We start from the raw sequence: 15,697 nt of genomic DNA on the forward strand, positions 1-15,697 counted from the left end.
AAAGAAAAAATGCATTTTACTCTTGAAACGTGTTACTAAATTTTCCGAAGTACACAAAATCGAACTCAAAATGCCTATAACTAAAGAAGACCTGCAGCATAAGAAAGATCACAAGGCATAATTCACAATATTAATAGACTGACAAAGTAGTAGATACTACATTATGAAATGCCTATAACTAATGAGAACCCGCAGCATAAGCAAGATGACGAGACATAATTCACAATATTAATAGACTGACAAAGTAGTAAATACTACATTATGTGTTCAAATTCTACAACCTAAAATTTTTGGCAAGTTTATTCAATTGCATCGACAAGGAGATAGTGAGTCTAGGAAACGAAGTGCAGATGTACAAGCATGCAAATGATAATTTATTATTTACATTGAAGTTTTTCAAACAAATTCCGGCATCTCCAAATACTAGTAGATACTAGAAGTTATTATTTACAAAGTAGTGGATACTTCATTATGTATTCAAATCCTACAAGCTAAAAAATCCGGCAACTTTATCAAATTGCATCAACAAGGAGATAGTGGGTCTAGGAAACAAAGATGTGCAGATGTACAAACATGCAAATGACGTGTTTTCAAAAAAAAAAAAATCTACTCAGAACTTCCTATATGATTTTCAACCCAAAAACTAATCACAGTTGTCTATGCACCTTTGTCCACATCCATCTCCATTTCAGTGACCATAAGTGAATTGCAGACCTGCTCAGACGGATCAGAATGACCAACCTGCTCAGACGGATCAGAATGACCAACCTGCTCACTACAAGAAGAAACCTTTCGAACAGAGAAAATTTTAGGCAGGAATACATCTGAGTGGGGGAAAACTACAGCGGTTTGACCAGATCCAATTACCACAGGAGATTCCATTTCATCTTGTAAACCAGATGAAGTTGCTTGAGCATGTTGAACAAACATTGGAATTGGTGGCACTGACATATCCTGAGAAATATACATAAATTTGGATGGAATCACCATATGCTGAGAAAATGCTACATCAAATTGGCCACCACTCATCATTGGAGCTACCACCTGATTCAGGGCATTGCCAGACAATTCGGATAGATTGTCCAGAGTGAGAATTGTAGATGGGGAAATGAGTAATGATGTCAATGGAATCACATTTTCCCAAGGGACCACTACATCTGTTTGGCTGGAACCAGTCATTGTAGGAGATTTCATCTTTCCGGGACAAGCAGATGCATCTGTTTGGCTGGAACCAGTCATTGTAGGAGATTTCATCTTTTCAGGACAAGCAGATGCAGTTGGTGGAGAATATGCATTAGACATCAAAGATGATACTGATACACCCATGGAAGTGCAAGTGGGTTTCAGAGGCACTGGATCTGACTGAGGGTTCATCATATCAGATTGGCAAGAACTGAAACACTCAGGATGTCCCATCTGATTCTGTGAATATATAGATGATGCAGCAGAAGATGGGAATTGTGTATCAGTCTCAGAAATCAAAGATGGTATTGCTATACCCATGGAAGTGCAGGAGGATCTTAGGGGGACCAGATCTTGCTGAGTTTTCACCATATCAGTTTGGCAAGAACCAAAACATACAGTATGTCCCGACTGATCCTTTGCATGCATAGATGATGCAGCACAAGCATCCAGTTTACACATTGAAGATGTAAATCCAGTACCAGCCTCGGAAATGGATGTGGATTTCAATGAAGTTTTATTTGGAGAAGTAAGCATATCTGTTTGGCCAAATTTAACTGTTATCGGAAGTTCTGTCTCAGTTTGCACTGGGACTGATGAGATTCCTACAGCATCTGGAATAGGAATCGATACTGGGACAAGCTGGAGACAGGAGGTAAATTTGGATGGTACTGCACCTGGCTGAGGCACGAGGTTTGTTTTAGTAGCACCAAACATTGCTGGAAATTCCATTTGATCTTGCAAGCTAACAGATTTAAATCCTCCACAACCTGATGCCACTGCAGATGATAACCTTGAATCCGCGTTAGATATAAAGGTAGTCATTGATGGTGCTGCATTCAGCTGAAGGGATAGCACATATGTTTGATCATCGCCTATATTTGCAGGAGGTTCAATCTGCTTCTGAACAGAGAGAGATGACACCACTGGAAGATTAGGAACTGGCACTGAAGATGGCATCTTTGAAATATCTTCTGAAATAGATGTGGATTGGGAAGAGGTTGCAAGCTGCTGACAGCACTCCTTATTCAATCCCTTGGAACCAATCTTCTCTAGCGTAGTACAATATGACGGTGCTACAGCATTTGGAACTGGAGCTAGTACCATTGTATTGCAGCTCTGTTGCCCATGAGTTATAGCATTTGTAGCATGCAGTGCTTCAGAAAAAGGAACATTCTTCTCTCTTTTTGTTAATTTAACATTCAGTGCAATGTCGTTCACCTCTGAAATGGGAACACATAACCCTTGTTCAAATACAACACCCCGCATTATTGTATCTGTGCCTCCCACTCTAACTGTGAGCAAGTAACCAGCATCAAATGAACCATCTACCACACCATTAATTACCTCTCCAAGAAAAGAAGTGTCAGTTGAGGACCTTTTTCTCTTGGTTTTGGGTTTCCTCTTACTATCCAGTCTGTCTGGCATAACTGGCCTCTTGACTGGTATTGGAAGAGACTCTGCCTTTGGTATCAGAAGTTTGGAATGCGGTCCTGCCTCTTGGTGTTCTTCTTTCATCATTGCCTTGAATGATGGATTTAATCCTTAAATAAAAAAGTTGAGCAACTCGAACAGCAAAGAGCAGAATCAGTCAATGCCCACTCATTCTAGTTAGCACCTGAATGAAAACTATCAAATATCATCATCCACTCTTAAGATAAATGTTATTATACAGGTCCAGATAAATACTTTTCATCTTACCTATGTATGGCATGAAGATCAGACTCTCTGATCCTAAGATTTATAACCCAAGTTATTTGCAAGGACATCAAAATATCTTCTAGGCATGCATTTGTTTTGTTTGTAACACAATATGATTAGATACGTTACCTAGGATGATTGCTATACATAATGGATTGTCCTTGACAAATGGAAATGCATTTGATCTCTTTAACTTTAAGATAAAGTAGGATAGTCTAAAACCTTTAAAGAAAATAAGTGATGCAAGATAGGCACAATAGATGGTAACATGCTAACACATTTTTAGCAAACATAATTCTAAAACTACTGATGAAGTATACAAAAATATAAGATTGATGGAAAGAGAAATTTCCAAAGATGTATATTTAGAATAATATATCCCGCATAGGAACAGGAGAAACTTAAAAGTCTTTCAAGTTAGTCATTTCATGCTTCAGACTTGTCATACATTGTTGGGGTCAAGTACAATTAATAAACAATCAAATTTATATACAAATAAATGCATAGCATTTTAATGATGGTCAACAAGCCCAAAACTTGAATAATTCTGAAAGCAGGCACATAAGGGAACTTGTACAAAAGCCGAATAATAGCAGATCCATCCAGATGTAGAACATAAAATAAAAACATCTATAAGATGCTCCTGTTTTATGGAGAACTTGGAAAGTTGTTTTCACATTCACATCTTAAAGACGTGAATACAGATCAACTTTAACAGTGGCATGGACTACAAGTAACCTTGGTAAACTGAAAGTCGTTCTAGGTTTGGCTCTATCGTAACACCCTTGTGAAGATGATATGTCCACAAGATTACAATTTGTCTGAAGCCAAAAGTACGGCTGAATTTGTTTGCAAACTGATTTCCTATTACGCTTGCAATGTTTCATAAGCATTTTCAGTGTTGCCTATCCAGTGTAAAGTCAAGAAAAACAAGCATAAGATCCCTAAATGACAAAACATCAAATTCTATGTGCCTTTTGAACTGGCGGATGCATTGAATAGCCCAGAATGCAGCATGCTGAGTTCATAATGTCCTCTGTGCTAAATATGGTTGTAGCCTGAACAAAGGTCTAAACTCTATTTTTGTAAGTAGTGTTACACCCTGCAAATTAGCAATTTGTATTACCCAATATTTCATCTACTCTAGCAAAACATCAATGTGACATCCTAAAATGCTTATATTTCTTTCATTAAATTTTAACAAACACAACCTTTGAGAATGTACCAATCCTTAACTGCCACTAGTATGCTTGACTCTGCCTTTCAGCTAAGTGCATAGTTGGATTTCTTTGAATAGAGCAAATGTGAAACTCTACAAGTATTCAACCCACTTCATAGGTCCCTGATTAAATTTACTCTGACTACCCAAATACTGCAAAGCTTTATGATCAGTGTAAACACAAATTCTTTAGGCATCAACTAATGTCTCCATTTCTTCAAAGCTTGAACAATAGCATAAAACTCTTGATCATAAACTGAATACCTTTTCTTAACATCATTCAACTTCTCACTAAAGAAAGCAATAGATTTACACTCTCCACTCAATACAGCTCCAATTGCACTCTCACTTGCATTACAATCAACTTAAAATACCTTAGAGTAATTAGGCAAAGCTAATACAAGTAATTCAGCTACATTTTGTTTCAGGGTTCCGTCAGCTCTATGTGTCCACTTGAATCGCTTCTTAACACCTCTCATTGTCTCTGTCATAGCATTACAAACTTAACTGAAATTCCTAATGAACTTTCGGTAGAAACTTGCCAACCCATGAAAAGATCTAACTTCAACAAAACTCTCAAGTGTAAACCACTCCAAGATAATACTAAGCTAAAAGAAGAAATGTAAAAATCATGCAATACTACAAAGCAACACAAGTAATCCACTGTGAAGACTAACAAAGAATTAGCAATTACTTTGATAGTATTACAGCAATAATTTCTCCGAGTCTCTCACTCTTACAAATGGTAAGGCCTTTCCTTACATAGTAGTTCCAAATACAATGAGTGACCTGAATCAATGTAAACTCTCAAGTGTAATCCACTCCAAGATAATCCTAAGCTAAAAGAAGAAATGTAAAAATCATGCAATACTACAAAGCAACACAAGTAATCCACTCTGAAGATTAACAAAGAATTAGCAATTACTTTGATAGTATTACAGCAATAATTTCTCCAAGTCTCACTCTTACAAATGGTAAGGCCTTTTCTTATATAGTAGTTCCAAGTACAATGAGTGGCCTGAATCAATTTGAAATTAATGGCCAAGATTAATCCAACAATGCCTAATCTACCTAATGGCTACAAGCATTAAATGTTGGCTAATTACAATTGGGCGCTGCTTTGAAGAAGGTGCCAATTAGTGGGCCAATGATAAAATTACATTGCTTTGAACAATCATAGAATAGGTTAGGAAAAGACATTGAACTCCATATGTACACTGGGCATGATCCAATTGAATGTGCTTGGACACATGCAACTAGCACTTTCTGATTGGTTGAAGATGAGTGGGTGTATTACCTCAGCATCCTTGTCTTATAGGCTTGATCTATACCTCTTGATGATGAAAAAATATCTCTTAAAGGTTGGAATGATCGAGTCTACCAGTGATCTGATTTCCTCTAACTCAATTATCTTTGCAATTCAGATTACTTTATGACTGGATCTTGGCTTGTATTGATGTTTTAGTATTTATGATGTTTTAGTTTTATCCTAAATTCTTAATGCTCACTAAGCCCAGATTTGATCTACCCTTGAACTCCTTCACACGCTCTACCCCTTCTAATTGAATTCGTTCCTCTTAATTGATTTCTCCCATCACATTAATAATTGCAATCAGCATCTAATAACCACCTTGATTGATTCCCTGGAGTGAATTTCCAATGCCCATAAGTCAGTGGAATTGGCATGTTTATTGGGCAAATACCTGAAATAATTTTCGGAAATCAGCTGATGATTGGGCAAGATCATGGTGCTCTTGCCGAAATCAAGTGTCTATGTGTCAAGGCACAAAAATGACTTGAGGAAGTCTGCTATGGATGGGTCAAGATGCCCTCGTGAACATCAGAATTCGCAAGCCCATTGGGCAAGATCATGATGTGAACTCCAGAATTTGCATGCTCAAGTGGTAATTCAGAATTCTTAAGTTCATGTAGCAGGTTCATTTTGAGAAATTCAGAAATTCCATGGTCATTTGGCAGGTAAACTTATGGTAATTCAGAATTTTCAAGGTCATATGTCAAGGTGTCTTTGTATTTAGCAAGGAGATGTGGCAAGTGCCACAAAGTGTTTTCAGAAATCACCATGTTATGTGGCACCGTCTAAGATCAAGGTTGGAATGGACATGCCCATGTGGCAAGGTCTCCAAATGCAACTCCGCAAATTCAACCTTCATGTGGCAATTAGGATTGGGTGCCTAAGTGATGAAGAGTCTGGAAATCCTAGCCCTATGTGGTTTAAAATATCTGATTTCATCAAGGTAAATGAAGGTTTCAAACTAAAATATTTAAATCATAACCACAATCTCCATTCAAAATCATTGTCTAAGTTTGCATACACAGCCCTTTACCATCCATGAATTGCCATAAGAAATTACATTCACCTTGCTGAATATGACAAAATTCTGAGTTTGTACCCTAAATTTGGAATTAATTTGAACTCTCTTATGATAAATCTTGGCTTGTTCAGTGATTGATTTTGAATTTTGATGTCCTCCAGGTCTGAAATTGATCTTCTGACAATGCCTCCTTAGCAACCTTGATTTGTCAAAGAAAGTGCAATGCCTGATCAAACTTAGTCTGGTCTGTTGTGCAATTACTACTATTGTCTTTGCAATGGATATTTGATTTGAATTCAGTGTTGAAGTAGCCTCAACACCCAATTATATATATGCCACCATGCCAAGAGACGTGTCTCTTGATTAAAGCCGACCCGACTCTACACAGACAACTTAAATCAATGTTTTAACACCCCCACCCCCCCAACAATTCAAATCATGGCCCTTGACATTTAATTTTTGGTTGTTCATTAATTAAAGCAGGCCATCCTCTCTCAAATATTAATTTTCCATTAATTAATGCTTTATCCCAACATCCCTTGAAGCCGACCCATTGATGAGCTTACTTCAGCAACTAATGGCTTTACCTGGTTTTGTGGCAAGTGCCTCTTTGCCATTTTCGGAAACTAGGAGTTCATGTGTCGATTGCCACACAGTATTTTCGGATTTCACATGCTTATGTGCCATGGTTGTCTTGAAGCTCAACAGACCTAGCATGTTGAAGTGACCAAGTGCCTCAAAGACCTTCGGATTTGGATGCCCTATGTGGCAAGTAAAGCTCGGAATTCACCCCCATGTGTCAAGTTGGAAATGGAAACTTCATGTGGAAACTTGAACTTTGAAATCAAGGCTTGATAAGTCAACTCAGAAATTGAAAGCTCAAGTGACAAGTCAGAATTTGAAGGCCCACATAGCAGGGCAAAACATTAAATATAACATTCAAATATAAGTTCCTTTCTTATACTTAAAGTTATATTGTATGTATATATTGTCAAGATATTTAAGAATGGTTTCAGATCTATAGGAGTAACAATGGAGATTCTAGATTTCTAGATACTAAAGAATTTCAGACTCAGGCCAAAATTTCAGTAACATGCACACTCCCATCAGTGTTTTTTTTCAGGTATAAAACTTCCATCTATTCTTGCTTTGTATCTTCACTTCATTTTTTTATGCTTTGGCTAATTCATTTCATCACAAATCTCTCGACTTCAATTCCACATCCTTGACTAGCTTGGCCCAGCTCTCACTCATATCCCTAACAGAACTTATCTTCCTAGTGAGCCAAAGTCACTCAAACTCATCTCTTAGACCCAGAGACTTGAAAATTGCTGCTGAACTAAGACCACCTCGGACAACTACCCCACTGCCAAGCAAAAAGAAGAGGTCCCATTTACAATGGGATAATGGTGTGAAAACCACACAACGTCTTGATCTATTCATTATCCTGTATATATATTTTTATGGGGCTAGTTAACCTAAAGATTTGTACTTGTTACACTAAAAATGAGAAAAGGAGCATGCATAGGCCTAGCTGAATATCATGGCCTTGGCCCTTAGAGATATCATCTTCATTATTATTCACAGCTTCATCATGTTACAAATCAACCAACATATCATACACTTAACCTTGAGTTTGTGTAAGTTGGCTAGAGACTACATTTGTAGCCAATTAGTTGGTGTCAAAAATCAAACCAGCACACTAGTAAGATGAAAGCCTTACCCTATGCTCGTCTGATTAGGCTAAGGAGATCTAGTGGAGTGAGTCAGATTTTGAATGTAGTCATGGATGGAGGATTCAATTGAAGATTATCCAATAATGCAGGCCTAGCACACACCAGACGCAATTTCACACAGCAGAATCTACACATACATGAAATATGTACAACAATGATTTTGAGTCATGATATGAAATACACACTGTCACCCCGGGTTTCCAAGATGGAGGGACAAGAGGACAAGGAAATGGATTTTTGGGACAGTGTTATTTCCCTGGAGCAGGGGATGGCAGTAGGGGCAGATACATTAAAAAAGGGGAAATTTTTAAATATATAGGGGAATTTTAAACATTTGTAAGAAAACATGGATAAAGTATGTTTATATACATTATAGAACATTCACATATAGCATTTATTTTAAATAATTTAAATTCAAAGTTCACATGAGAGTGGAGATCAAACAGATTGTCGAAATTCAAACTTTAATTTTATAAGAAAGCCAAGGGGCGGGTTCCCAAAAAAATCGAGTTTCCGGGATGTCCCCATTTTTGGGACAAGTCAAATGTTGTCAAAAACACATACCTGGGAAACAGTGGAAACACTTGATAACTTTTGCTGCTAGAGATTACAATTATATTAAGACCTTAGTCTTGAATAACAATGAAACACACAAATTTTGTGTGGTTCCTCAAAACTATCCTCCAAACTAACCTCTAATATAGCAATCTTGTATCTTTCAAATTAACTTCATTGTGTCAGACTAGCTACTTCTTCATCTAGAACTGATGTTACTTTATAGTAAAGAAGGATTAATATGTTGGTGCCATTTTAAAATGTTGTATGTTGCCAATATGCCTACTACAAGGATCAAGTGTCCAATATGAGTTGGCTCCTCCTTTGAACCACTTAAGGAAATGTTTCAATGGTCCATCTTATGATGATTTTGCCATGATATAAGATTTAAAACTCATTGCAGCAGACCTCCTAAGACCAATAATGTTATGGATGTCATCAACAATTTATAAAAGATTCAAATAGGTGGCACATAGCTGAACTAGGTCTTCCTTAAGTAGTTTTTATATGTCTCGCCACATGTTACATCCCAATTTTTGACCCAACTTAAAATGTTCATATAGCCGTTGAGGTTTCACATGAAGTCAAAAAATTTGTTATAATCATGTGAAATGGTAAGATGGTTAGTCGTTATAATTTCATATGAATATGACATGCTAGTTAACCGTTATGATGATATTTTAAAGCTATCTTAGAAAGTTGGTTATTTATCATGGGAAGTGAAAAGGCGGTTAGCAATCGTGATTATTTATGATTAATAACCTGTTATGGTAATTATTATTATATTGGGGAATATGATTTAATTGTGGAGAATTTCCTTGTAGGGAACACGTCAAAGGGGTGGAAGCATTGTCAGAAAAGAATTGGGCACAGGGGCACCACCATCATTGGGCAAATAGGTACGAGCCTTGAATCGCCATGGCTAAGGGTAAACAACTAGGCAAGCAAAAGTGTATGTCGGACAACCATGAGCTAACTTGTTAAATTACACATTATTTAATAGTAATAATTGAGATTTGGGCAAATTTGTAACTCTGTAATTGTGCTGTTGGTTGGAGCCTCCTAATGTATAATCATGTCTTATCATATCAACATCATGATACCTACATATCTATACATGTACATACATGTATATGTGTACATGCGTAAACCAACTTTATATATAAGGATGTATACGCATACTTGATATATGGCATATATGTAAGAAATATATGGTTGGGGTTTACACATACACACGTATATGCATACATACATATATAGGTATCTATAAATACCATGATGTTATATATTAAGACGTTAATATTATTATTTCTTTCAACATGGTTATGGTTTAATATTATTTCATGTGAGGCCACCTTTCATATTTCTATTATTTTCCATCAGGCCTTATAAGTTGAGATGGCCAATTTAAATATTTGTGTCAATGACTTCTTGTTTTGCATTTGTAACTCTCACCGCCACCCTCTTCTTGTAACCAAGATAACGTGCAAATGATTTGTTCTTTATTATTCTCCCCGCTACCTGGGAAGCAAGCCTCTTCCTCTCACAATTGTCTGAGTTACACTTGTTTTGCAAGGCACAAACCTTCAGAGCATGGATTACCTTCTATGTTTTGCATTGTTATTTCTCAAAACTATAGCCGGAGTTCTTACATCTACTAGACACAAATTCTTCCTACATTCTGAGTTCATATAGATTATGAGTAGAGTCATTGGAAAGTGGATATTATGATCCTGGTGGGCGGCCTTCACTAGTACCTGGAGGTTTTGGTGCAATGGTTCGTACTATGTGGTATTAGAGCAATAATTGACTGTCACTCAGTGATTCTTGGAGATATGCCTAAAGGACTTCCTCCTACGAGGGATCATGACCATGCCATACAACTAGTTTCAAGGAGCCTCCACCCAGGTTTGAGTCTCCGAGCAGGTGGCAACGCCGGCATTGCAGTGTTCGTCCGGGGCTCATACGACCAAGGGAGGGCCCACAGTATGGGCCCACATCCAACCTAGAGTTTGGACTACGGAGTGTGGTGGGATGTTATGATCTTGATGGGCGGCCTTCACTAGCACCTCGAGGTTTTGGTGCAATGGTGTGTACCAGTGGTGCTTGTCGTGCATCTTGGATTGACAAAAGACGGCTACAAGTTTTATGAACTAACTCCAAGCGGAGCACATCCTAGGTCTTGTTTTACATTTCATATTTGAATCTTGATGGGAACTTTGAAATATGTGCATCTAAATTTGAAGCCATTTCATGGCTTGTGCGGTAGAGGCAGCCACTCGATGGGTGAGTATGTAAGTGAATAAGGCCTCTTTTCTTAAAACTCTAATATCGAATCAAAATGCCAATCTGATGGCAAACTTTGATTCATATCCGACTAATATCCACATGAGGGTACATCCATCAGTTTGAATAATGAATTACAACTGATTGCTAGTGATTTCCATTTAGAATTAATCTCATAACGATATATGATTTTGCTTAGTCAAATCTGTGAAATACACTTTATATAGGGAAATCTACTCTCCGTGAATTTAGGACAAGAAGCATAAGAAGATGTAAGTCAAGTATAATTCATGATTCTGTAATGAGTCCAGAAGGGACATAAGAAATTGACTATGACTATAATTCAGAAAGAACACTTAAGCTTACACCCAGAAAATCCATCTAGGAGGACCATCTTGGCTGAGATGAAGGGTGAGTTGAGAATCATTAAACCATAGAATTATTTTCTACATGAAAAGAAATGAACCATTAATAATAGTAATTGTAAGCTCAAAAGAAAAGAGATATTAATTAACAAGGGTCAGCTCATGGTAGTCCAATATTCGAATCTTTATGCTTATTCGAGTGGTGGGAATGATACCCTAGTACAAGGATGCTCAGTGGCTGATCAAGGTGTTCCATGTCTATTTCTGGGTAGGGAAGGCCTTTCTCGTTAGAGAAAGCGTGGGGATAAGTTTAAAGTCCGTGGATGGGAGGTTAAGCCCCTGGCAATGTTTCCCCTCTCCACAAGATGTCAAAACATGCACCAAACAATGATAAGTTATGCATTCAAACATTTGTCGGAAACAAGTATTTTACTTTTATGATGTTTATAGGAGTAGAAGATATGATGGATTGATTTATATCATTGATTTAGTTATTCCTTTAATGAAAGCAACTTTTCGTCAATGTAATTGGTAACTGGATAGATCAATTGAACTTTCAATAGAACATGAAATATAACTATATGCAAGAGATAGATTTCTCTAATGGATTGTTATTTCTGTCTTTCATTTATTTGAATAATGAATATGAATGTATCTTCTAATTGTATGCTGTTGCCATAGTTAGTAATAGAAAGAAAAAGAATGATACAGTAGTATTTGATGTCCTAAATGATACAATGATATTTGATGCCCTAAATGTACAATGATATTTGATGCCCTAGATGATATAGTGGTATTTGTCATTATGATAAAGTGATATAGCTATTTGTTCCTCAAGCGGTATTTATGGACTAACCTAGGTTTTGCAGAAGCATCCCTAGATGGATTTCAGTTTTGAATTATACGGTATGTAGGTTTTAAGTTCCTTGTTAAATTGATTGATGGTATCTTCAATTATTAGTTATGAAATTTCAGGTTAACTGATTGTAACTGCCTTCACATGCACATGAAGGTGAATTAGTCCTGTATTTCACTGAATTAGTTGATAACTACGGCTTGGAAAAAGTGGTTGTTACACCACATTAAATCTAAGACACTTAGAAAGGAATGGTAGATTATATCCTCACGAAGCTCTAAGATCACTTTCAAGGCACCAGAAAGAAAATATGTTACCGCATGGTAAAAATGCTGCCTAGAAACTATGTGCCAAAAATATTGACTGCAATAAGAGTCTAACTATGAGGCAAGAACAAGATGACAGTGATACTCCTAAGACACTTGAAAAAAGAATACTCGATATAAAATTGTTCTTACACCCTAAATTCTCTTGTAGTTTCCCCTAAGGAAAATATATCATTAGAAATGAGACCCTTTAGACTCCTATCTTTCTATCAAAACAATATGTGCTTAAATAATACCTCTCACCTCTAAGTACTAACTTGAAGTCCCATTAATACTAGTTGACTGAGATATTCAAGACTTCTTAGACTTTTATCCAGCTTCGTGCCGAATGAACTTGCAGGGTGATCTTGTATCCCCCAGCCCCTTTTTTTGTGGATATGTATCTTTAATATTTAATTAATAAGAAAGGTCTATTCATCAAAAAAAAAAGTGAACCCAAAACCTTTTTGAGACACATGTGCCAAAGAAACAATTAAAGAAAAGAGACTTTGTACTTCTTGGGTTGTTTCAATCTTTATCACACCCCAATTAAAAGGACTTCCATAGATTGCATCACTAACCTTTCAAAATCCAAAAGTATGGACGTTGTATCTATATTAGTGGATATAATCGTCAAATGTGCTCATTTCTATCTCTCACATTTATTTATTTTATATGGCAATTATACTTCTGAATGCTTTCAGTAATTTTGCCCCATCTATTTTTAATGTATACTGTTTTCGCAAGCATCTAGAGAAAAATTTAATATTTAAGACCTATGTATGTTTTAACATTGATAAGAATATAATTCTTCATTTTTGTCTGTTTCCTCCTTAGATTCGTATGCTTTTTCAACCTTATATTCAAAAGTAACACAGTGAAATTCAAAACTTTTATGCATTCAGTACCACTTGTATTAACAGTGAAGCCAACCTCTTCCTAAACCAGAAAATTCTTCTTGAGGAACTTGATTAAGAGTACTTAAAGTAAATGCCAAATGACACTTCTACGGTATCATGCATTTGACATATACGAAAACCAAAATGAGTAAAAGACACTAAAAACTCAGTAAATTATGAAAGTTGCAAAATATGATACTGGAGAAAGGACCCTAAGACAAAAGCATGGCCTGAGATGAAGATTTAGTGGAAGTCATTCAGTTAAATTACAATAGTAATGATATCAACCAGAATGTACTTATTCAGGATAAATCATCATAGTTTTTTTGTATATGTTACAAAAACATAACCCACGCTTTACAAAATTGCAAAAAATGTGGCTAGCATGGCAGTTACAGCTTGATTCTGTAAATGTGATTTTAGCAAGAAAAACAAAGGCACAATGGAAAAGACATTTTAACCTAAAAGCTCAACCGACTAGCCATGTTCTAGTCGCAACCGCATATGAAATCACTATGATGATGTCTTGGGTTCGAACCTTGCCAAGCTTGCTAAGAACTCTCCCACACCTCCAGCAAGGATTCTTATAGGAAAGATAGAGAGTACTCCTCCTAAACAGACTGACTCCGTGAATTACTAAAAATGCAAAGAACAAAAACTATTTTTCAAAGCTTAAAGCCATACTTATCTCCCATTTCTTAACTCCAATAAACTAGAATGGAAAATTACCTAAAAGGGTGAGAAAGAATAGAGAAGGCAAATAGGCTTTTCTAAATTGAGTTCGAGGTTTCGTATTGAAATTGGTTATGGGGCCCTGGGCCCAAATGTTGAAATTGGGTTATGGGGCCCTGTGTCCGGTGTTTCAATTGAGTTATTTATACATCCAAAATGCTGCAAGTTCAAGGTCAAAGTAACTTCTAAAAAAGATTTATCTGTTCAAAAGGCCACTTGAAACTCCCAAGTGACTTTCGTAAATATAGAAACTTACCCCAAAAAGCCCACTTGTAAGCTTTATACTCTTGAAGTCCTTCAAAAAAAACTGTCGACTTCTTAGCCTTGACATAGCAGTGTTGCTGCCCTACATGCATTTCAGTAACGTCCTATGGGCATTGTTCATCCCCAGTACATTTATTCAGTCAAATTAAACAAGATAAGTGGTTTGATTTCTCCTAAAAACCTCTCTATCTCAAACAAAGGGAGAAAAGTAGGCTGTGCTTGGGTGTGAAAACTGAAATTACGAGAAATCCTTATGAAATACCAAAGCATGCGTTTCGAAGGCTTTATTGCAAAATTCCAGCTGATTACAGTTGACGAAAAATTTGCACATCGAATACCACCAGAACTTTGTTAAGAGAAAATATGCGCCAAGAGAAAAACGGTTCCATGCAAAAAACTGAAAGCAAAATTCGTAAAGAAAGAAAAAGAACTCCTGCCTGGTCTAGAGCTTTACCCAAAGAACCAAAAAGTTCTAGTAGAACAATAGTATGAATAACAGTTTCAAGAACCAAGGTGACGCAGATACATACCAGATTAGCTGAATATTTCTTTACACTTAATTCTCTTGTTGCCCTTTGTTTTAACGCGTCTACTTTGGTACTGAATACTTCTTTATATTACATTGCAACCTCTAGTTTGGAAATTAATTAGAGTTAATTGGGAAATGACCTTGCACAGTAACTAATTTATTGATCTGATCAAGTTTAGTTCTGTATGGAAAAACGTGAAGATTTTTGGGGACGAGAAAGAGTTTGCACATTTAAGTAAGTCAGTTTATGATTGTTGAAATATTAGTAGTTGGCGGGAGACTAATTTAGAAAAGAAGTGTCACATCAATCAAGGTAAATAATTTATTTATGCATGCTTAAGGTTTATGTGTTGCCATCCAGTACGGTATTTTGACAAAGGTGGCACTTGATTGAACGTGTAAATATCATCTATTTCTCTACGACGGCGCACGTAAAGAAAGACTCGGTAACCAGAACCCTTATCGTTTATCAAGCCTGCTTGATATTTAACTTGTGCCAATCTAATTTTTCAATTGAAAACGCAAAGTTTACCTTTGAAAAGAAGAAACTTGATTAGATTATAGATAGTGTTTGTTCTATTCTTTTAGATTTGTAAATAATGTAGCATACAATATTAAATGAAAAAGATTCATTTCATTTTATGGAAATACTAATACTTATGATGTTTACTTTGTTGATGGTTTGAAATATTGTCTTTTGAGTGTTAGATAGCTAGTGGCCAAGGGATATCAGTT

At 36.4% G+C, this 15,697-nt stretch overlaps 1 protein-coding gene across 1 annotated transcript; it reads right to left on the minus strand.

Annotated features, from left to right (window-relative positions):
• Nucleotides 1–345: 345 nt before the first annotated feature.
• LOC149570248 (uncharacterized) lies at nucleotides 346–15,186 on the minus strand. The gene is made up of 2 exons (XM_089817885.1): nucleotides 14,964–15,186; nucleotides 346–2,800 (listed from the first exon to the last, which is right to left on the minus strand). Exon 2 carries the CDS (start codon nucleotides 2,701–2,703, stop codon nucleotides 658–660), a length of 2,046 nt encoding a protein of 681 aa, XP_089674011.1. The 5' UTR covers nucleotides 2,704–2,800; nucleotides 14,964–15,186; the 3' UTR covers nucleotides 346–657.
• Between the last annotated feature and the right edge of the window lie 511 nt (nucleotides 15,187–15,697).

The sequence above is a fragment of the Cupressus sempervirens genome, chromosome 3 (genome assembly GCF_028749045.1).
Source record: "Cupressus sempervirens isolate cs-2001-9-10 chromosome 3, ASM2874904v1, whole genome shotgun sequence".
NCBI lineage: Eukaryota > Viridiplantae > Streptophyta > Pinopsida > Cupressales > Cupressaceae > Cupressus > Cupressus sempervirens.